The sequence below is a fragment of the Nannobrachium achirus genome (genome assembly GCF_963921795.1).
Source record: "Nannobrachium achirus genome assembly, chromosome: 17".
NCBI classification, from domain to species: domain Eukaryota; kingdom Metazoa; phylum Chordata; class Actinopteri; order Myctophiformes; family Myctophidae; genus Nannobrachium; species Nannobrachium achirus.
Window position 1 is genome coordinate 46,009,437 of NC_137824.1, and position 24,570 is coordinate 46,034,006.

At 42.4% G+C, this 24,570-nt stretch overlaps 1 protein-coding gene across 1 annotated transcript in view; it reads right to left on the reverse strand.

Moving 5' to 3' along the window:
- glra4a (glycine receptor, alpha 4a) overlaps positions 1–24,570 on the reverse strand; it is a gene marked incomplete at both ends in the record, with an annotated part of 79,501 nt that overhangs the window by 15,812 nt on the left and 39,119 nt on the right. Inside the window, 4 exons of the mRNA XM_080745453.1 lie at positions 4,948–5,030; positions 8,241–8,464; positions 11,137–11,204; positions 13,160–13,290. Coding sequence (XP_080601579.1) covers positions 4,948–5,030; positions 8,241–8,464; positions 11,137–11,204; positions 13,160–13,290 — 506 coding nt within the window. The remainder of the gene's footprint in view (positions 1–4,947; positions 5,031–8,240; positions 8,465–11,136; positions 11,205–13,159; positions 13,291–24,570) is intronic.

The window sequence follows — 24,570 nt, forward strand, 5'->3', positions numbered from 1 at the left end:
GCCTGATTACAGGTGCATTAAAAATGCATCCATATGCAATAAGAATGCAGAATTCTTGACACATCTGAATAATGCTGATGTCGGCCGGGGGCCCCTTGGGGCCAGAATTACAACGCCCATCAATTATTCAAGATATTATCCTCTTTCCTCTTACTACCCTCCCGCCTGAAAGATGACACCACTGAAACACACTTATCTCGCTCCTGAGGAGAGCTCCGCCCGCCGACGTCCATGCATCCTTCTCTAACAAGTGAGGGGAATACCAATGTTTTTTTTTTACTAAACTAATGAAACGGTCCCAAATCGCCTTCCGTCCTGCCACAGCTTGGAGGAGTAAAAAAACATAATCCACACAATGCTAGGGTTGAGATCCAGAACCGGAGGAACCGGATCCAGCATTGAGGAACCAGGAATCGGTTCCATCGCATTTGGAACCGTTTCTGGAACCAGGTTTTATCACACTGTCAGAGCTGGCACGTGGACTTCACGTCTGCTATATAATTACAATATATACTGGTGGTTCGCACACTTTTACATTTCAAAGACCACCATAACTCTGAGAGTGTACAAATGGAATCAGACCGTTAAGAGGGAATCGTTAAGGAACTGGAATCATAAATCCTCAAGGATCCCAACCCTACGCAGTACTCGTGGTATACAATTTATAATAATTTGGCTCGATTAGGACAATGACTTGAAGTGGTTTTGAATGCCTTTTTGTGTGTTTAAAAGCTGTTCACAAGATGAATGTTATACCATCTGAAACATGGCCGTATAGTTGTCGCACTTGCCGTCTTCTTTCTAGTGTATATTCACTTATTATAAAGTCAAGTTATAAAGCGGGATTTGGGTCAAGCGAACACTGATGGCTCAAAGTCAACGTGAAGTGGGATAAACTGCACTATACAGTTGCTTTGATGTGTCACAATGATGCAAAAATCCGCTGGTTAGGTCTATTTATATCCATATAAGCCCATGGCATAATAGGCTGGAAAAGAACATTGTCCTTGACTCTTGCAGACCCCAAAGACCTCAGCCCCCCAACCCTCTGTAGCCATCCTCTCTCTGCTTTTCCTCACATTGAGTGGACAGTGTTGTTGGCACTGATACAGCATTAGCTGTAAAATCTATAAAGTGCTCGTAATGTCCACACACACACACACACACACACACACACAGCCAAGGTGATCCCACCCTTGGGTGGTGTTGCTAACCCTCGTCAAAACGGGGTCAGGTAGCTCCACTGCACTGGTCCTTTAATCGGAAATGATTGGGTTTACTTTTAATAGCGGTGTCAGATAGTAAACTAATCCCTTCCTCTTCGCTACCTTTATAAGCACACCTCTGGTTGCCACGTGTCTCCTCTTCCTCTCATAACCATTAACCACGTGAACCCTACGACGTGAACCCTACAGCATCACTATTCTAGGCGAACGTTTGGCGAGAAATAGGTGAACGTTCGGGTAAAGTAGCCGGGCTTTAAGCTCAAAGTAAGGCTCTTTGCGATGTGAGCTTGTAAATTGGCTGTTTTCAGAGATGTGGTGTAGAGCAGGGGTTCCCAAAGATTTTGTCTCTGGGAACCCCATAAATATTGTTTTAGTCCGAGGCACCCCTACATTATAATTTTCACTCCCAGCACCTTATATTTATAGCATATCGTCGTTGTCGGGTGGAAACCTTGTATGTCCAAAATCGTTCGTTTTGTATTTTTCATCTATAAAATGTACTAAACTAGTGAAAACAGCAGATCTACAAGCACACAACGCCTCGCATCGCGAGGTCTTGTGTGCTTGTAGATCGTCTGTTTTCACTAGTTTTGTGCGACAGTTTTGTATGATGAAGCAGGGCTTTGCTTTTCCAAAAGACGTACACATTTGAAACAATATTTTAGTGATTATGTTGCGTGGAAAACGTTGAGATAATAGCCATTTTGGTTAGAACTGACTGAAAATAACTTTGTACTTCAAGTTTAAAATGATACAAAATAATATTTTTTCAAGTGTCCAAATAAATTCCAAATATTATCAAATGATCTCGCAGCACCCCTGGACTGCTGTTGCGGCACCCCATGGTGCCCCGTCACCCACTTTGAAAACCCCTGGTGTAGAGGGAAAAAGGAGGGGACCAAGTACTGACCCCTTGGGGTATACAGTAGGGTAATTAGTAACATTTCCGACTGTGAGGAAGTGCATAAGATTTGCTAGACCAAAGTGCCATACAGTGTGTCATGTGTTTCTGTAGTGGCATAAGTATATCGCCACTATCCGTCGGAAACCTTGTATGTTCAAAACTGTTACTTTTCAGGAAAAAAGCATTAGGCGACCTGTATTCCAATCCAACCAATGTAGTTATTATTTAGTCCAACAAGCTAACACTTTTCATTGTTATACAGGCCTATATACATAGCATTCATTGTTATTTATAAAACCCATAGACAGACTTAAGCACTTTCAACCTTTGCGACCCTATTATGGGACATGTCATTATGGGTGAGCACTATTCAAAACTATTCAAAGCTTTTCTAGATTTCTCAAAAAGAGAAAACGGCAGACTTACAAGCCCACAACACATTGTGTTGCACAGTGCTGCAAGTTTAAAGATCTGTTGTTTTCACTATTTTTGCATATAGACAAAGTGATTTATAATATAGGGAATGCAAACCATTTCTGCCCGTTCTGCTATCAACATGTCACTGTGACAATTTACAAAAAAGAAAATGTGTTTCCAAACTTCAGAGATGGCTCTACAGTACACAATGCTTCCTGTTATGAAAACAGACAATGCTGCCGGTATTATGTTCTCTAATAGAGCAGGGGTCTCCAACAGGGGGGGTCCCGGATCTTTGTGTGATAGGATCTTTCCTTTTTTATATTAACCTCTTGAACCCTAGCACCCCTATTCTGAGGTTTGGTGTGTAGAGGGGAAAATAGAGCAGACCAAGTACAGTCATGTTTACTTATCAAGGTTTGAGTTTTTAAAATGTCTGAAAATACACATTAACATTAATATTACACACATATTAATAAAAAAAAACATAAATTTAGACACCGCCGATGATAGTGCTGTCCAACAAGTCTATGAAGCTATCTATGAAATCTATAAAAAAGTTGAATCTGCAACATCCTTGTTTCATCTCTCTCTCAGCTAATATAAAGGGTCCTTGGTCTGGAAAAAACGTTGGAAGACCCCTGCCATAGAGTGAATGCTCCATCAGGTTCCCCCGTTTGCTACGCTTGAAGTTCTTTTGTATCCATGAGGTGAAATGAAGTCACCTTAAGGCTCCACGGAGCGGGTCACATAATAAAAGGGACACAAAATGAAAGTTTTAATATTTATGTCCTGGAAATTGGATCCATGAGGGCAGTTGTTATCCACGCTAAAGGCAAGGGGGTTGAATGGACTCCTTAAAATGTTTTTTTTCCCCTCTCCCATAACATTTTATTGATGTAATAAGCAAGAACGTGTTAGGAAGGCTTCAGAGTGCAGAACTTTGTGTCTCCATCCATAGAGTACCGAAGTCCTGACGTCACTCGTCCAACTCCAGGGTCACCGAAGTATCATATAAGAATGTGGTCCAAAAATAAACAAATTGTCAGGGATTGTGGTGCTGTATCGTTTACAATAGTCAGTCACTCATATCAGCAGAAGGATATAGCTGACCTGTTCTGACATCACAATGATGTTTCAAATGAATTATGTCCTGACATCATAGACCTATGATGTCTGACATCATACCATCCCTTTTATGCCCATATATGGAGATCCCTGATATATGTCCCATATGTGGACATATTGTGTCAGTCTCATGTGGTCTATGATGTCAAACATCTACGTATGATGTCAGACGTCAGTCATCTCCATATTTGGAAAAATATGGACACATTTTGGCCACCTTAAACAACCAACCAAGTATGAGCAATTTTGTGTGCACACGCCCATGTGCGTAACCTAGGTCGCTTCTCGTCGTTCTTAGGGCGTCTTACTGGTATTGTATTAATTCAATGGGGTAACATTAGCGTTTGTCCCCGTTACAATGCGCTAGCCCCCTGGGAGATGGATTGCTGCCTGAGGTGGAGCGCCACACCTACCATCAGCTCCCAATACTTGCCGCACAACTTGCCGCACCCAAGCCGTGCTACTCATACGCTGAGTTTGCAGTACCCAGAATCGAACCCATGACCTTGTGGTCCAAAGGTGAGAGCTCTACCGACTGAGCTACCTGGACACCAAACATTAGTGCTGGTACTTATGTGGGCTACTGGCAGTGTACATAAGAAATGTGTCACTGATCGGTCCAGTGGTTTGCTAGATTAGCTCCAGACAAACAAACATAGCAATAGCCGATCTAAAAGCTCACTAAGTCTATGTTCCTCCCAGAATAGGGATGCGAGCGTGGTTATTGTAAAAATAAACAAGGTGACCGCAAAGCAGCCAAAAGGCACGCACATCTAAAGCCACAGTTGGTGGGTGCTAGACTAAAGCAGTGCATACAGGTAGAACAATAAAAGTCTGCACACCAATTTATGCTCGCATAAACTTAAAGTTTACTTGTGGTTACTTTTCTATTGTAAAAATAATAACATAAGTCCCTATCACACAAAGATTTGGCGGCCCCCCTGCAGTATCTCTGATGGAGACTCCTGGATTAGACACACAAGACAGTCAGACACACAGACAAGACGGAACCTCTTATGGTGTAGACTAGACAGCTAGACTCCAGCAGAGCCACGGCGTAAAAATAGAAAACCTCTTATGTTTCTAATTATAAACCCAACCGTGTCACAACTTCATGGCAGTTCAACTTCACGTAGCTCTAGGAATGAATTATGGCAGAGTTAGCAAATATGGACCCTAGAGAGAGAAAGGAGGATGGGGGGGGGGGGATGAAAGGAGATGAAAATAAGATCAAGAGACAGGTGGGAAGGAAAAAGAAGAAAAAGGACTCACAGCTTTCAAGCTGCATTGTACAGGTCTGAATGTCCATGGGGAAATTCTTCAAGTCCATAGGGCAGGACAGGATGAGAGTCAGCCTGAGGTAGACAGAATGAAAGACAGAAGGGCAGCCATAGGTGAAGGGAGAAAAAGGCCACAAGGCAGGTTGAGGTAAGCAACGAAACACGGGGGGAAATTAAAATAGAGGCCAACGGGACACAGATGGAATTAACAACAACAGAGGGAATTTGCAGAGCAGAGATGTCCTTTTGTGACGTGCTTTAAAGGAGCTGTAAGTGTAAAATAAAAAGCAAGTTCTATGTTCTGCTATAATAAAGTGTTTGTTCAGTAACAGGGGTCTCCCCATATCTCCAGCTCTACATCATAAACAGAATTATACGTGATATTAATTTTATCCACTTAACCAGGAGAGAGATTTCCATAAAGACAATATCAGATTCAATTTTAAAGTGTTCCACTTTTAGAAGTCGGCCGATGCACACCTCAAAGGTTGGTGATGGTGCAAATGTTCAGAAGGGGATCTCTGAAGAAAGAAAAAGGTTTAGCTCTTTATTAAGCCGACGTTTTGGTTGTTAGACATTCATTCCTGACGACACTACAAAGTGTTCCACTTCCAGTTTTGTCTGCTCTTTATAATTCTTTTGTTTCATCGTGTCTAATTTCAGTTGAGTTGAGATCTTTCTCCTGCCTGGATAGAATTGGTGTCCTCTTGACCTGAAAATGGATTTTCTGTAGTTTACTAAAGAGCTGGAAAGAGACAAAGACCCCCTGACCACCAAACAAACAAAAAGAGTTATTTAACACTTATTTTAGGAAACAAATATCACTTACACCCCTTTTTAATATATTCAATTTCACATTGTACAGTGCAATAAAGTTGGAAAAGCGTCAAGCGGGGATTGAGTTATCCTCTTTTATATTAACTCATTGAATGCCCTTTTCAAGATGGCCGCCAAGTACCAGGATGCCACGTTCCTAAATTTCTAGTGCACGGATCAATTTTTAGTGCACGGATCGTGCACGCCCATGCCTAGATCATGCACCATATGTGTAGTACTTTTTAACAGCTTTCAAACAAAAAAATCCGCTTGGAAATCCGTTCAGGCATTCATGAGATACAAGCCTTCAAAGTCAGACAAAACAGCCATTTTTGACATTTTGAAAGATGTGTTTGTTATGGGGCTAAACATGCAATTTCGCAATTGCGATCATGCCTAATACATTTGAGGCATTTTTAGAAATTTTTTTATAAAAAAAAAATTTGATTTTTTTTTTTTTTTCAAAATGGCTTCCAACTCGGGAAACTCGGGCTGTGGCAGCCTGGGAGTACTGTAATAACTCGTGAAACTCGTGCCTTGGCAGTCAATGAGTTAAAAAAAAAGAAAACGAGCACAGGTCTCCACCAGGCCACACAAATCGGCCTGTTATAGCGCCACCATGAGGCTGATTTAAAAAATGTGGGGCAGAGGTTCTGAATTAGCATCCAGGGAGTGTGTGTGCTCAGTTTGGCAGCGATCGGGCCAACGGCGCCGGAGATTAGCTGGTAACAAGCAGGCCACACAAATCGGCCTGTTATAGCGCCACCATGAGGCTGATTTGAAAAATGTGGGGCAAAGGTTCTAGATTGGCATCCAGGGAGTGTGTGTGCTCAGTTTGGCAGCGATCGGGCCAACGGTGACTGAGATTAGCTGTTCACAAACTGCGAGGACGCACGGACGCACGCACGGACGGACACACGGACGCACGGACGGACGGACGGACGGACGGAGGGGAAAACATACTCTCCCTCAGCCTTCGGCTGGTGGAGACAATAAATATAAATAGAAAAGAAATATAAGATTGGGAGGTATACAGAGAGTTATATATGTGCCATTTTGGTTACACAGCTCCACGGTAATGGCAAACTAATTGGTGGAGACATCCCTCCTTTTATTTATTGCAGGGCCAACGCATTAAGCCTTCAAGCGGCCTCGGGGAAGAGAGGCAGCTATTACGCAGTTTGGGTAGAAGAAAGCTACGTAATTACCTGCTGTAATGCATCACCCACAGGCGACGCAAGAGCCATCAGTGCTATACTCTATAGTGGTGTAAAGTAAATGTACTCAAGTGGTGTAAAATAACATAAATTACAGTACATACTGTAAGTACTTAAGTACAATTGTTTAAGTATTTTTTTCCCGACTTTTACTCCACTACATCTCAGAGGAAAATATTTTACTTTTACTCCAGACTACAAGCTTGTCGATCTGCTATTTTCTGCGAAAGCTTTTAATATGTGGTTAATTCCCTATTTTATACGTCATCGTATATCGTGTTGATCAAAACTATAGCGAAAACAACAACAATCTACAAGCTCACAAAAACATATAATTTTGGGGGTCCTTCACTTTAAAAAGTTTTAGAAAACCACTGCTGAACAGAAAATGCATTTTCAGGTTGGGATACCAATTTTATCCAATCAGGAGACGGAACTCATACACGATACAGGATAAACAAGTGGAATTGGAAATTATGAACGAGCAGACACAATTGGAACTTTGGACACTACAATTGAAGCGCATGCTTCCTTCTATGTATGCTTCTGCTTCTTTTACTTTTGATACTTTATGTACATTTTGATGCCACTACTTTTGTACTTTTATTCAAGTCAATTTAGAATTCCGGATTTTTAGTATTGATACTTTTACTTTTGAGTACTTTTTCCACCACTGCAAATACACCAGTGAATAAATCACAAGAAATGACTAAAGTGCTCCAATGTGTAACACAGGATTACATAGACCTATACTGTATACATACAGTATGAGCCCACGTAAGATCATAGTTACAACAGGGAAAGACGAGGGGAAAAAATGCTTTGTTGCAGATTATGTCATCGCTTTGATCAAAGCAGAACTTGAAACGCGTGCCCCCTGTACTCATGCACCCCTAAAGCCCTTAGAGCTGCAACATCTCTGACGTGCATGAACATCAGTCTTGTCTTCATCCCTTACCGGCAAGAATCCTCTCATCGCTATCTTCATTATTACTTCACCATTTCGTACCTAAGTGGTTCCCAAACGTTTTAGCCCAAGACCCAAAAGTGAAATGAAACGTTTTCCCCGGGACCAAAAGTAGTCAAAATGGCAAATCTACAAAGTTATTTTTATTTATGAAAAACTTTTGAAAATGTTCAGATTATTACTATTTTTTAACCTATAAAAATATCGTCTGTGAAGATGGGTCCCGATGACCCACTGTTTTGGGGAAACAGCGCACTATGTACTGTATATATACAGTATATATACCTGATGCTGTACAGGACGCTGCCATCTTGGAAGATTCGTAGCAGCTTGTTGTCGGTGGTGACTTCGTGGAAGTTGGCGCCTTTCTCGTTGGCGAAGAACAGATCGGGTTTCCAGATGGAGTCCAACATGGAGGGATCCAGGTCCAGAGAGTCGTCCGGGTATTCGCTGTACGCTAGGCGGGGGTCGTTCCAGTTTTGCCGTAGAAACACATTGAGCCTGTAGTCCTGCGTGAATTAAAATGGAAAGAATCAGTGGTGGTAAAAGTATACTCACGTTTCCTACTTACATGAAAGTATCAAATCAATACTCCAATGTAGAAATAATACTCTGTTACAACAAGTAAAATAAGCCAAACCTGATCCACCCCTACACCCCCACCCGTTCACTTAGATCAGCCAACACAGGGATGCTGACAGAACCCTCGCTAAAAGCCCCAGGACAAAAATCCACTCGACCGAGACAGTTTGCCCTCCTGGCCCCCAAGCTGTGGAATAATCTCCCTGTCGCACTTATAACAACGGACTCACTCGCTAGCTTTCGCCGTGGACTGAAGACTCACCTTTTCAGACTCCACCTAAACCCATAGCACTACTGAAACACTCAATGACCGTACATGAAGCTAGTTAGCGTTTGTTTTTAGGTTTTTTAGAATCCTTTTTTCTTTACTGATTATATTGGTTCTTTAGATTGATATTCATATGCATTTGTTATATTGTTGTTGATGTTCTGACATGTTATCTTGTTTATTATAGTGATGTATTATCTGCTTATTGTAAGTCGCTTTGGATTAAAAGCGTCTGCTAAATGCCTAAACTGTAAACTGTAAATCCGGAATTTAGCATTTACTTGAGTAAAAGTACAAAAGTAAATAGAAAGTACTCTTTAAGCAGAATGTCCCATTTCAAGTTTTCAAACGTATAAAGATCTTTTGAAAATAGACGATTTACAAGCTCACAATGCGTTGTAGACTGGATATTTTGCCCAAAATGTATACAGGGCTGAACCAGTGTCAGATGATGGAAGCATGCGCTGTAGCGTCCTAAATGCGGAAGTCTTGCAATGCCAGATTTGGCCACCAGACTTCTATGGCTTCAATAAGCCTCTGCGGTTCTGAATAGTTTTGCTAATTAAAAGTCCACACGGTTATAGTGAGCTGCTTTCTCTCTATTTATTTTATTTATTCTTAGCTTTCATAGTGTTGTTTTTCTCTTGTATGCTTCTAAACAACAACAACTCAGAGGTGGTATACACTGGTCTCATCATTGTAAATGTAACTAAACAAGGTTATGAATATCAACGATGACAATACCACTCCATTGCATGCCATGCATTTTGCTCCAGTTATAAATGAGTCACAATGAGTCATTTTTGGAGTCGTTATAGTTAAGGGTGCGTGACTTGAATCCCTCGGGGCTTGTCCACCACATTTATCACAATAAAAAGCATGGTTCATTAGTGTCACCTGAGTCCAGGCTGATCTGACCGGAGGTCCGGCCCTGCGGGTCTCGTCACCACAACCTTTAGCTGCTCTCTGCGGCGGTGTGCTGACCCGGCAGCAACAACCCCCAAAAGCCACACTTCACACACGGCAGCCATTTTCACCCCTCTCCCCGACCCGCCCCATCCACTCTTTGCCTCCCTGCCTTCTCTCATTTCATTCATTTTCTCATGGTCTTCATTTTAATTGCAGAGTGGACAGTTCATTATGAGCACGTCAGTGACCCGTTGGGTCTCCGAAGGTTGTTCTAATACGCTCCAGACAGAGGAAAGAAACCGCTTCATTACTGAACCGAGGGAATTAACAAGGAAGTGGGCAGGAGAGGTGATGCCGGGGGTGTCTGGGAACCTTCATTTATAAGTAATGTGAAAAATGTGGGGGGGGGGGGGGGGGGGGGGGGGATCTATAATGATGTACTGTCAGGAAAAGAAAGTATCATCTTAAAAGCAAGTGCACTCGGGTGGCGCAGTGCTAAGAACCCTCCCTGCCCAACACCAGGGGGGTTGTGCGTATAGCCTTTATCATAGTCCAAGGTGAAGCTAGCTTTCACCTCACTGCGGTGTAGTTTTCTAAAAATGTATAACAAAGCCTAGGTGATAGCTACACCACGGTGAGGTGATAGCTCTTCACCTTGGACTATGACAGAGGCTTTAGAATCCACCGTGGTGGCCTGGACCGCTAGCGCAGCGGTTCGGGAACCTAGGCTCAGTGCAGCCTGACTCGAGTCCCGATCCCGACGGCCTTTGCTGCATGTCACTCCCCATCAGGGGTGTCGCACCAAATTTCTGGGCCCTGGCCCTGGGTACTTTAGCTATTGAAAAATAGCAGATATACAAGCTCACACCACGCCGTGACCTGCTATTTTTTTTTAATCGTGAACATTTTTGCAAGGTTTTTTGAAAATCCTACGTTTCTATGTCAGTGGTGCTCAAACCTTTTCATGTGAAGGACCCCCAAAATGATATGTATTTGGCCACAGACCCCCATCTAAAAACATGTAGGCCTAGTTCCAGGGACCCCCCAGAAGCAAAATTTTAGTTACAAATTGTTCGCTTAAAAAATACATATATTCAAAGATTTGCACACATTTTCACTACTTTTCAAAAAATAGCAGATCTACAGGCTCACATCGCGGCACTCTGTGCTGTTTGGTGGGCGTCCTTGCGAACACAATTGGCCCTTGTTCGGGGGAGGGAAGCCGGGCGGGGAGGGTCATATTGGTCATTGCATGTAATCCTATGGGTTGGGCGGCACCTGTTAGCAGGGAGTGCTGGGCGGGAGGAGTCGGATTGAAGGCTCTACTTCCTCCCAGTGGGGGCTCCTCACTGGCAGACGAGTAAGTAGGATACAACATCAGTAACACACATTCTATCAGAATTTCCAGGCAGTTCTTCTTACCATGGTTGTTTCTGTGATAGATCCAAAGCTGTTGATGAAGATGTTGCAAGTGACATTCACAGGTGGACCTGTTGGGTTGAACAAACAGTCAATGAAAAGGACACACACTACCCATCACTTAAAGATGGACATACATATGTAGGATGTTCTTTGGAATTGCACTGATTCTTAGTAGTAGAAAAGTGCTACAGGAAGTAAAGTGCTCTTTACATTCAGTTAACACATCATAAGCAAGAGCATTATTTATATAGACGTGTGTATATGTTACAGTTTGTTTGAGGTACCCGTAAGATTGGGACCGAAGTGCTTGTTTTACTTCACTTTATGGGCAGTCCCTGGAAGAAGCCGATGTCATTGGGGAGCTAATCTCTCAAGACAGCCTCAGAGTCAAAGGAAGAGAGACAGGCCGAGTGGGCGTCGCCCTTTCTTTGATGATGTGGTTCCCAGATTGTTGGGGAGCTGCTCAGTGGTAGAGCATTTGACTGCATTGTTCCTCCATTGTTCCCATTAATCCTAAACCTAACCCTAATCCTAACCTCAGTAAAACTATGCCTAAATTTAACCCTAATCCTAACCCTAACCTCAGTAAAACTATGCCTAAACCTAAACTGGTGAATGCTAACCAGGTGCATGTTAACCTGGTGAATGATAACCCTAACGTCAGTAAAACTATTACTAAATCTATAACCCTGTAGGACTACTTATGGGTAGTTCCCCGAAGGAGGCACCGCTTGCTCTACCTTGTGCCCAAAAACGAGCGCTCCTGGTCTCAATCTTACTGAATCTCAAAAAGACTGTGACATATATATATATATATATATATATACACACACACACACACACACACACACACACACACACACACACAGGGAATTTCTGTTTCGAAGGGAGGGAGAGAGAGAGAGAGCCTATTTCACCGATGCAATAACCCGGGCAGTGTGCTGGGTACCGGAACCTGAACGTGCTGCGAAGCAACTTGTCAATGCAATAATACCTGCAATGCCAGTTAAGCTGATAATGTGGCCTTTCGCACTGCATTTTCTGCTTGTACAGTATATACATATATTGGATGTCTTGAGAAAGGCCTTTGGGATCTAAACATAAGCCGTTTTTAATAAATCAACAGAGGTGCATGTGTGGCTTAATGGGAATTGACTTGTTTTCTTTTGGATCTTTGGGAATTTGATTCCCTGCTCCACAGAAGAGACAAAACAAGGTGTGTGTGTGTGTGTGTGTGTGTGTGTGTGTGTGTGTGTGTGTGTGTGTGTGTGTGTGTGTGTGTGTGTGTGTGTGTGTGTGTGTGTGTGTGTGTGTGTGTGTGTGTGTGTGTGTGTGTGTGTGTGTGTGTGTGTGTGTGTGTGTGTGTGTGTGTGTGTGTGTGTGTGTGTGTGTGTGTGTTTCTACTTCTCAAAGAAGTTGTTTATCCAAATCTCTGACAAAATAACTGCCTCAAACTCTTACGTTTTAAGAGCTTCACCCAAGACGTTTTATTTAGCCTTTTTTGGATCCAAGTACTTGTACAAAACAGACAGCACTGAGAAGCCAGACAGGATGAAAACAAAGCAAACTAGAAGCAGTGCTCTTCCGAGCACAGGTCTCCACCAGGCCACACAAATCGGCCTGTTATAGCGCCACCATGAGGCTGATTTGAAAAATGTGGGGCAGAGGTTCTAGATTGGCATCCAGGGAGTGTGTGTGCTCAGTTTGGCAGCGATCGGGCCAACGGTGACTGAGATTAGCTGTTCACAAACTGCACGCACGGACGCACGGACGCACGGACGCACGGACGGACGGACGGAGGGGAAAACATACTCTCCCTCAGCCTTCGGCTGGTGGAGACAATGAAAACACTTGTAGAAATGTGATGGGTTGCGTGCATTCATACACAATAGATTCCTCAGTATGGGTCGGTTTTTGCTTAAATTTTCTACTCTGAGCCCAATCGAGAGGATTTTTATTTGTGTGTGTATCAAAAGCACTCAATGTGATTTTCTACAGGCCTTCTCCTTGATGGATAGCATACCTTTGAAGTTGGGTCTGATTCGAGCATCATATCCAGACGTTCTTCCCATGAGCTTGTCCAGGAAATCAGAAGGAGACAGCTGTGGGCCAGCCCTACCGGGGGGCTTTACCTCCTCTTTACAGGAGCTCAGTCTGAGAGACAGAGACAAACAGAGAGACAGAGAAGGAGAGAGGGAGAGAGTGAAATACATAAAATGTATATAGAGCTTTTCTAGATCAGGGTTTCTCAAAGCAGCTGCCATGATGCAAGTCCAGGGGCGCCGAAAGGAAACTTTGATAATATTTTGAGTTTATCAATATCACTTTGGTTTAACCACCTGCCAACACCAACCTTATTAATTGCACTGTACTTGGTGTGTTCTTTTTCAATCTACACCAAATCTCTTCGCCCCAAAATAGCCGAACTACAAGCTCAGAACGTGTCGAAACGTTCCTCCCAGAATAGGGATGCTGGCGGGTTCAAGTGGTTAAACGTCAAGTATAGTCAGTGAACAAATCTAAGCCGGGCCGGTAGGCAGAACACATGAACGGGCCCAACCGAAATATTTACATTATTTACGTACTGTAATATGGCATAAACGTAAGGCAGAACACATGAACGGGCCCAACCGAAATATTTACATTTACGTACTGTAATATGGCATAAATGTAAGGTGCTGTAAAGTAACAACGTAATTCAGGGGTGCCATGGATGAAAATGTTATTTACAGGGGTGCCCTGAGCCAACAATCTTTGAGAACCTCTGTTCTAGATACTCAAAGTTTCTTTACAGAAAACAATATAAAGGGAAAGGGAGAAAGGATTGAAGAAAACAGCAGAAGATTGTACACTAGATTAGTGACGGAGATGGAGAGCGTATGGGTGAGAGAGATAGAGAGATCTTTTTGCCTCAGCTGGCAACTAAAAGCTCATCTATTCCCCATCACGCCATGAGAGACATATTGTGCTTGTTACAGGGCTCCGGCTTCAGAGTACGTGGCAGGCACGGGAGGCAAAGGTACTGTATGTATCTGTCCCTTTCCTTCCTCCGTCTGTCCCGCCCACTGGCTGCTGCTAGCTGGCTTAGTGGGGAGAAAAGCTTGACAGATTGATGGCTCAATTGAAATGCTATGAATGTCACACCAGAGAGAAAGAGAGAGAGACAGAGAGAGGGAGAGGGAGAGGGAGAGAGGAAGGGAGGGTGTTGTTGAGACCGGCTTGGGAAGACATTGACAGGCATGACCAGCAGGCCATGGAGAGAGACAGAGAGAGAGAGACACTGACAGAGAGCGATAGCGGAGTGCGTGCGTGTGTGCGTGCGAGAGAACCGAGAACAGAGAGAGAGAGAGAAAAAGGGAGAGAGAGACAGTCTGAAAGAATATGAAAGTAATGCATGGATTCCATGCAGCCTGGCTTGGTTGTGCCTGCATGGTGATTGATCTCCTCTCTGACTGGCCCCCACAGTGGCACAGCCGGATTGCGCCGCATGCTTTTCCACGCGACTGTTAATGGCTTGCGATCCGTCATGACCCAGAACTCTGTGAAGTGCAGACGAGACACCCCGGGTCCAATCCTCTCGCCCCGGGGCAAAGCAGCTACTGAAGCCCATGCGTTCTCCTATAAGCCTTGAGACACAGATATGCGCCCATCATTGGAGAGGGTCTCTGAGATTTATCTTAGCCGGAGGACGATTCTACAAAATGCCTACTAAATCGATGGTTCGCACTTTCAAGATTTATTTTTATTTTTATTTTTTTTCGAAAGTAGCAGATGTACAAGCTCACAGCACAGCATGAAGTGACGTGCCGTGCCGTGAGCTTGTATATCTATGTTTTTTTTATAGCCAACGCACAAATATAAAGCTTTTTAGATGCTTTGTATGATGAAACGGGGCTTTGCGAAAAAATGTATACATTTGTAACTTGGAGATACAAGGTTTCTGCCCGACAGTGACGATTTACTTTGTTGGCCGCCCAGCCCCCAAAATGGAACGAAGGCCGACATTTTATTTTTAATTTTTTCCTAGTGGCCGGCCTGGACCGGCCGGGAATGAACCAGCCTTTCGGGAGTTGTCCCGCTTTTCCCAATGGCCAGCATGTCCCTGGACGCTGGTGACCCTCCCGTAGTCAAAGTAATAACACCTAGAAATTGCGAGATTTCACCGGGCAAAAGTGCAAAAGTATTGCTATCCAAATGTACTGAAAGTATCAAAAGTAGAAAGTACTAATTATGCAGAATGTCCCATTTCACAAGTTAAAAATGTATAAAATGCATAACAAGTTAAAATGTAATACAAAATGTATCTAGGGCTGAAGTGGTCAATGCATATTTTGTAATAATCTTTTGTAATAATAATCTAAAAGCACAATATTTGCCATGAAGATGTACACTAGTGCAGTAGAAGTAAAGGATTGAAAATTTGAAATACTCCAGTAAAGTATAAAAGATCTCAAAATTAAGTTTAGTTACTTTACACTGCCTCGCACTCACTAGAAGTTTTATGGTGTCAGTGACACCTCCTAAAGATGTTCTTTCCAACATTCTCTGCTTTAACAGTGGGTAGAGAGACAGAAAAGGCAGAGGAGAGAGAGGGACATGACATGCTGCAACGGGCCTCTGGTCAGAAGTGGAAAAAGTAGCTACTTGTATTTTTAGCTTAAGTAAAAGTATCAATACTGCAATATAGAAATACTCTGTTAGGGTACAGTGACTGTCACACCAAGGTATGATTGCCAGCTGATAAGCAGATTCTGCCAATGCATTTCAATAGGAATGGAGCGGATTTGGAGAAATCCGCAAATTGCTGATTTCTCAAAAAACCCACTCCATTCTTATAACTAGTTACTAAAGTTTTCAAATTATTGTAGAGGAGCAAAAGTACAATATTTGCCTCTGAGATGTAGTGGAGTAGAAGTAAAAGTATAGAAAAATTGGAAATACTGAAGAGAAAATTGGCTACCTAAAAATGACACTGACAGTACTTAGTACAGTACTTGAGTAGCCTATACTGTACTTGGTTACTTTCCACCACTGCTGGATGGTCAACCCTTGCCAGCTGTTTGACAGACTTACAGTATATCTGATTCATTCTTTGTTGCAACTTGCACACCATGTCACAATCCAGAAAATAGCAGATCAACAAGCTCACAGTGCATCCCAGCACGACACAATGTGAGCTTGTATTTTTGGTGTGCGACACACCCATGTGCAACTAAGTAAGTGCTATACAGTAGGTCGGAGGAGAGGCTTATTGTCGGTATCAGACGACAGTAAGCCAACTAAGTACAAATCAGGACTTAGCCTTCATGCCCCGTGGCCATGCTTCCAGGCTAAAATAACTTTCATGAATTTTCACTTCCCGTTCGATTATGCATGGCAGGATATACTGTAGCAACCATGCCATGTGAGCACATGAATGTTTTCAACTTTCCTGTTGGATATCCTGGTGTCCTCTCCAGGGACGAATCCCAAAGCACTGTACTGTAACAACTGAAGGACTGGAAGATGCAATATTTCCCTTTTCTGGGTTGAACATGAACAATATTCAACTCATGCAATATTTAAGTGCGTGTGTGTGCGTGTGCGTGTGTGTCGCCTCCTAAAGACATAGGAAATACTTTTTTTTTTTTACGGTTACATCACCATCGTGTCAGGATGACGTCCAGGCAAACCCCAGAAATAAGTGTTGACCCATAGGCTAGCGAACAGCGCCATCGGAAAAAAACATAGCTTGGGAAACTCTGGTTTGACGGTGTGGAACATTCGTCAGACAATGAGTTTTTGAGCGGTGGTCACACCGTCTCCTATACGTGGCCGTGTGTGTGTCCGGCCGTCCGGCCGGCCGTCCGTCCGTGTCTGTATGTAGCCTCAAGGCTGCAGTACCTTTTCTGACCACACATGTTAAGGGAGGGGCGCTGTTGTTCTCTCTCACACACACACACACACACACACACACACACACACACACACACACACACACACACACACACACACACACACACACACACACACACACACACACAGGGGGGAAGGGTGGGTCAGCATGTGTGGTCAAGTATTATTATTATTAACAAACTGAATGTTTTAGGGTCAAATAAATTAGAGTGTGTGAAGAAACTACAGCATTGTAAAGCACACTAACCCCGCTGCACCCACCCAGTAGTGCTGTTGCACAGCCTCCACGACCACCGCTCAGTTCACACGGGTGTGATTTTTAAGTTAAGTCTGATGAAGGTCTATAACCGAAAAATAATGAGATTTTGCATAGTTTTGAGTGACTGAGGCTGATGGTGTTCAGTAAAACGTAAAACACTATATTATTCATGACCAATATCAGAAGAAAAAAATCTGAGCAGTCCTACTAGTACTGTAACCCTGCTGTAAAGAGTATATGAGTGTCTGAGGAACACCCATAAAGTGTCAACTAAATGGGTTGAAGAAGGTAGCTTGAGATTGGGTCAAAGCATGTAAATAAACTACAGATTCCCAAAACTGCAGATTTTACACTGGGACTCCATTCATTAATGTAGATTTGAAAGGTTTGCAATCAAGTCAGAAAAAGACTCCACCAAAGAGGAATGTCATATTTGGGTTACAGTGATGTCATTGCGACAGTGGTGGAAAGTAACTAAGTACATTTACTCAAGTACTGTTGTACAGTTTTGAGGTATTTATACTTTACTGGAGTATTTCCAATTTCTGTACATTTGCTTCTACTCCACTACATCTCAGAGGCAACTATTGTACTAGTTACTTAGATTTAGATTATTACAAAACATGCTTTACCCACTTCAGCCCTATATACAGTACATTTCGGCCATTCGAAAATACCAGATCTACAAGCTCACAATGTGTCGTGCTATGACGCATTGTTAGCTTGTAGATCTGCTCATTTCAAAAGATTTGTATACATTTTTTATACATTTGAAAAGTTGAAATGGGACATTCTGCAGAATGAGTTCTTCAACTTTTGGTACTTAGTACATTTTGATAACAATACATTTTTTTTAAATCCCGGACTTTTACTTTATTTCTATATCGCAGTATTGATACTTTTACTTAAGTAAAACATTTGAGTACTTTTCCCACAAATGACCCATTTTGAATGCAGTACATGGGACAGCTACTAAACAATACATGGGCAACTGGTGGCCCGGAGGCCACATGCGGCCCCCACATTCACTTAATCCGGCCTGCAGGTTGGAATTCTGAAATATTATTGATTTCAGCTGTTCCAATTCCAAACTGCAAACATTACCCGCTTGAATTACTTCAGTCTATATTAGTAGTTTAATGACTGATATTAAAATTATATCGTATTTTTTATGTCCAAAATATTTGCACTAAAGTTCATGAAGTTAACATACTGTAAGTAAAACTAAATGCATTAGCCGGTCTACAGTTTTTTTTTCTTTTTTTCTTTTTCTCGCTTGTAGTCCGGCTATTTATTGGGTTTTCTTTTTGCTAGACAGTATAATGATGGATTGGAACATTCCTTTACGAAATAAGTTACATTAAGATATGGAGATAAAGGTATGGCAACATGACTGGTGTCTTGCACGGGGCACAAAAAGATTAATCCAATGACGCTGCCAATGGCCATACCCAATTGTGTGTGCCAGCGGCTACGTCATTGTAGTCCTTAGCGGCCATTTCTTGGGTCAAAACACAGGTGTTTCAATTGTTTGATTGCATAGAACTAATGCTATAGTCTATTCATAACACCTGTGTAAGGCTGTGTTTACCCAAGAAATGGCCGCTCTTAGAACTACATTTGGCACACCCTATAGACGCCTCTGGTCGTTGCTGGTTGATATTGATGAAAGAATTGCTACGTGTATCAGGGGCTTAAGAGGCTTCTGTCAACAGCAACAATATGCAATGTGGCCCCCTGGAGTGAATGTGGAAATACAGTGGCTCTCTCCATCATTAAAGTTGCCCACTCCTGTACTAAACATAAACAAAGGGACTAAGATCCTAGATCCTACTGTACATAACAATCCCCAGAACCTCTGTGAGCCAAGTCTGCAACTTGAGAGCTGCTGGAACAATTTATTCACTAAACCACAGGGGAATCTTTTTATCCCTGGAGTTCACTCATACTGTATAGATGGCCCAATCTGGCCGCGCTCCAGCACTGAACAGATCTAAATTACATCCAATTAAGACGGTGCACATTATTCTACAAACATATCGTCTCTGTCGGGTGGAAAAACAGTTACTCTTCAGGATTCAAATGTAAAAAGTAGCAGATCTACAAGCTCAAAGCACTTTGCGCCGCGCTTCGAGTTTGTGGATTTGCTACTTTTCATGGTTTTGTGTGACACAGTGGTAAGATCAAGTAGGGCAGTAATTCACGAAAAAACACAAAAATGTTTAATATGGAGATAGGTTAGGTTTCTACCCGACAGCAACGATACGCAGCAGTTAATTTTCTTTCATTAAGGAGCTGGTGAACAAAAGAACATAATCAGCTGGGAATGTGTCTATTCCTCTGATGCCTACATGGGCGCAGGAGGAAATCGTAGCCATCAGACATGAAAATCCCAGTTTCTGTTGGTCCATCAACATTAGATGGAGGCCAGTGTTAATTCCGTTGACTAATACTATGGCACAAAATGTTCATCAGCTATCTTTTTTCACTGACAAAAACTAAATTAAAACTAAGCTATGGTGACTAAGACTAAATATTTTGACGATTTTGTCATCGAATAAAAACAAGACATTTTAGGGAGGGATTATTGGAGAAGAGATCCAGTGGAACTAAAAGACAAGTAATTTAATGCTCGGTTGCATGCTGAAAATAGCACTACGCATTGTGAGCTGTAGATTGGCTATTTTCTGCATGTGACCAAGTCTAAAATCTGTAAAACGCCAACACAGCCCGCCAAAATATATTTTTGACAACAAAATCATCTCTATATTATTTTAGTCGACTAAAACTAGACTAAAACTATCACATTTCAGATGACTAAAATATTACCAAAACGAAATGAAATTTTATTCAAAAGACCATGACTGAAACTAAATCAAGAAGAGACTGAATGAAAGTATGTGTGTGTTTCCCCCCATTTTCTGCCAGTTGAAACACACCACTCTAATTTCACACCAGTAAAATTGTCCTCTCTCGGGGAAGGATCTCTGAAGTTGAACACTGCTGTTGACATCATTTTCCATCAGTGACCAACCAACCAGCCCACACAAATTGAACCATTACACTGACTGCCTTTCTGTTTTAATCAAAGTACATCCATCCTCAATGAGTTATATGGAAATGCACTGACATGCCATTTTTTTGTTGGCTTAAATGACCTGTGTTGACCTCATCTTCATTCTACTGTACAGTAGGCTATATGAAGGCCTATGGCAGTCTCCTTTTTGATCAATAGCATCATGGGGGAATGGGATTTGGAGCACAATGCAATTTACCCGTGTACATTTGTCTTCAGTGATGTGACCACTGCCACTCCTGTATACATTGGTGGAAAAAGTACTAAAATGTTTTACTTAAGTAGAAGAACCAATACTGCACTGTATAAATACTCTGTTACAAGTAAAAGTCTGGAATTCAACGTTTACTCGAGTAAAAGACCAAAAGTAAAAAAAGAAAAAGTAAGCGACAGACGGACAGGGGGAAAAACATCGGCCTGGCGGAGACAAAAAAGACAGAAATGGAAAAACAAAAACAAAACAATACACCAGACAAAATAGTAAAGCCCTGCTTCATCAGACAAGGCCGTCGCCTCGCGGTGCGAGGCGTTGTGTGCTTGTAGATCGGCTGTTTTCACTAGTTTAGTTCATTTTTTTAAATGATAAAAACAAACGGTTTTGGACATACAAGGTTTCCACCTTACAACGACGATATGTGATACGCGTTAGTCCAATATATTATACATAGAGAAAATACACAGAGAATGCTTATCCCAGACTGTTCCCAAGCACTTGAGGGGCCACCTCTAACACAAGCTCTGTCACAGGACTCAGGAGACCGACCACCTATCCAACGGCTGCCATATTTTCAGGAAGACGTGATCTTTTTTGTTGACTGCATGCCAAATTCTCTCCATGTGTAGCACATTGCCAAGCCACTGCAGGAACTAGAGGGCTAGGTTCTGATTCCCATTTTTGCAAGATTAAACGTTTGGCCAGCAGTGTGCACGAGCAATTGCCATGGCTCTTCACACGCACACTTCAAGACACACCACACCGTCTTAATGCTCTCAAACAGGGATTTGCAGAGAATGTTAGAGAGGCAGGAGCTGAAACTTCTAAAAGGGCCTTTTGGTGATAATATCGAAAATAGCAGACCTCCAAGCTTACAACGTTGTGAGCTTGGAGGTCAGCTATTTTCGGTGCTTGATACAACACTGGTGTACGGCATGGATTCCTACACCGAGAGGGCAATTCTTTCAACATAAAATGCTGCATTCAAGTTCAGAGAGTTTGGACAAGGCAGTTCTCTTGAATGCTTGCTTCAGGTATGGCATGGAAAGGAGGCATTTGCATTTCTTTCACCATAGTAAGAAGAACTGCATTCATGGTCTTCAGAGGGCACTTTTTACAGACGGATAAAAGGGCAGGGGCTCAAGTCCCCTTTGATGTCTATGTGTGCACGTGTCTGCTCCCAAAATATTTATTCATTTAATGCTCCCAAAATGTGTTTCGTTTAAGCTGTAAAAATAAAAAATAAAAAATTAATAGCTGGGGCCTTCACACTGCCCTCTCTCACCTGGTTGGGGTGTGAATAACAACACACGGTGTATGTGTGTTGCTGTTCACCACATCAGTGGTGGAAAAAGTACTTGTTTTACTTAGGTAAAAGTATCAATACTCTGGGTGCCCGCTGGCCTACCGGTCCGGGCGCATCCAACTTAGGCTCTGATGCCTGACAGCGTGTCGCGAGTTTGAGTCCCGATCCCGATGACCTTTGCTTCATGTCACTCCCCATCTCTCTCCCCATTTCCTGTCAGTCTACTGTCCTATCAATAAAGGCATAAAAGCCCCAAAAACAAATCTTAAAAAAAAGAAAAGAAAAGAAAGTATCAATATTCTAATGTAGAAATACTCACAAGTAGAAGTCCGGAATTCTAAATTTACTTGAGTAAAAGTACAAAAGTAATGGAATCAAAATGTACTTAAAGTACCAAAAGTACTCATTATGCAGAATGTCCCATTTCAGGTTTTCAAATGCGTGCATTGTTAGCTGTATACTGTATATACAGGGCTGAAGTGGTTAATGTATGTTTTGTAATGATAATCAAACTCTATTAAATAGTAACACAAGCTTTAAAATAATTGTGTTGGAGTAAAAGTACAATATTTGCTATAGGCTATAATATTTGAGATGTAGTGGAGTAGAAGTAAAAGTACTGAGAATTGGAAGTACTCCAGTGAAGTAAAAATACCTCCGAAATTGTACTGACAGTAAGTACTGTACTTGAGTACTTTACACCACTGCACCAGCTGTTGCCTCATCCCTTATGTACTGTATCTATCATGCACCTTATCTATTTCATTCACAGGGAATCCTAGAGTGCTACATAGTTATAACCTATTTAACGCCATGATTATATCTGATCTGTTTTTCTGTTTCTTTCGTTCTCTATCTTGTCCACGTTTCTTGCAAATGCAACGATGGAGCTTGTACGATAAAGCATTTCACTCACTTCTCTACACCTGTAAACCTGTGATGACATGACGACGAGGTGAAGTTGAACCCAAAGCAGAAAGGCCAGAACAGGAGTGTTTCGTGCAATCAGTGAATTGGTATTATTGATACATTATAACCACAAACCGCTTTGGATAGATTGGATTATATGGATGACAGCTTAATAGAATTCTACCCACTTTTGTTGGAATTTGCTGTTGTTTATTGGCTTGCTTTCCATTTACCCCTTCGGTGCCTGAACTATTCCCTTCAGTGTTTAGCTGTAATACTTTTTTCCTTTCTTTTTTTTGTAAAGAATAATTAGCTTAGCCACAAGCCCAACGCTAATGGCGGAATGTGCTTCATGGGAATGTACATTTAGCTGTCAGATTGCGAGCCCTGGGGTTTAATGATTTAGACTAATCCATGCTAACGCACAAAGTCAATTGCCGCTTCCAACTCCGCGCAGCTGCTCATGCGTTCTAATTTGTAATGCAATCTTTAATCTTGTGGGAGTGAGGCTTGACATCTCTAGAGGACCCGGCAGAAATGATGTTACCACGCTACCATGCCAGCTCTGCTGACAGGAGCACAATGGGCGCTCCACTCTGATGGCACATTTACTACGTTCACCATGGCCCCATTTCTACCAACTCCCAGTCCTACTGTACCAGCACTAGGGTGGGGATCCTTTAACAGGGGGTCCGGGCCCCTATAGGGGGTCCTCAGAGCCCCTAGAGCTCACAGCCAAATCTTTGTGTGATAGGGTTAGGGTTACTAGGGTTAGAAACCTAGTATCCCTATTCTGAGTGGAACAAAAACATAGCAGATCTACAAGAAAAAGAAAAATAGCAGATCTACAAGCTTACAACGCCTCGCGCTGCGAGGCGTTGTAAGCTTGTAGATCGGCTATTTTTGGCAGAGGTTTGTAGAGGGAAAAGAAGAGCAGACTAAGTATTTGACGGTTCAAGTGGTTAAATGTCTGAAAATACACATTACTCCAACACGAAAGCCTTCGCTAACATAGGCTGATTTTGGTCTAGAGGGGGCGGATTCACCGCCTGGATTCACCGCCTGAAAACTATTGAGTAGTAGGGGCGTTAATTTACAAAAAATAAATAAAAAAAGTTGCGTATTGTGTGTGTTTTTTTTTTTTTTTTATCTCAGCCCACACCACCACCACCTTCTTCTTCGTCACCCCCACAGGGGCATCGTCGAGGCATCAATAACAGGTTTCTTGGTCCTGGGTAGCACAGTGTGCCTGCCTGTCACCACCAGTTATTTTATTCCCTGACAACCTGGGGATCATCACTGTGCTGTCTGCACCAGGTGTGTTCTCTGTGTGCAAGCAGCATAGGGACGTGTCCTGAAATCTTCCTGAGTACATGCAGTACATCAGTCTTGATTTCGCCGACTAAAACTATGACGAGAAATGTTCGTCGACTACCTTTTCTCACTGGCGAAAACTAAATAAAAAGAACTAAACTAAAAGACGAGTCATTTTACGTTTGGTTGCGCTCGGGTGTTGAGCTCTGCGAATAGTAGATCTACTAGCTCACAACGCGTGGTGAGCTTGTAGATCGGCTATTTTCAGCATGCAACCAAGTGTAAAATCAGCCAATACGATGCCATCAAGGCCTTAAATCTTAGATTTAGTCGACTAAAACTAAAACATTTCAGATGACTAACACATGACTTAAACAAAATGACATATTTGTATTCAAAAGAAGACTAGACTAAATCAAAATTTGCTGCCAAAAATGTACACTGCACTACATGCCCATGAA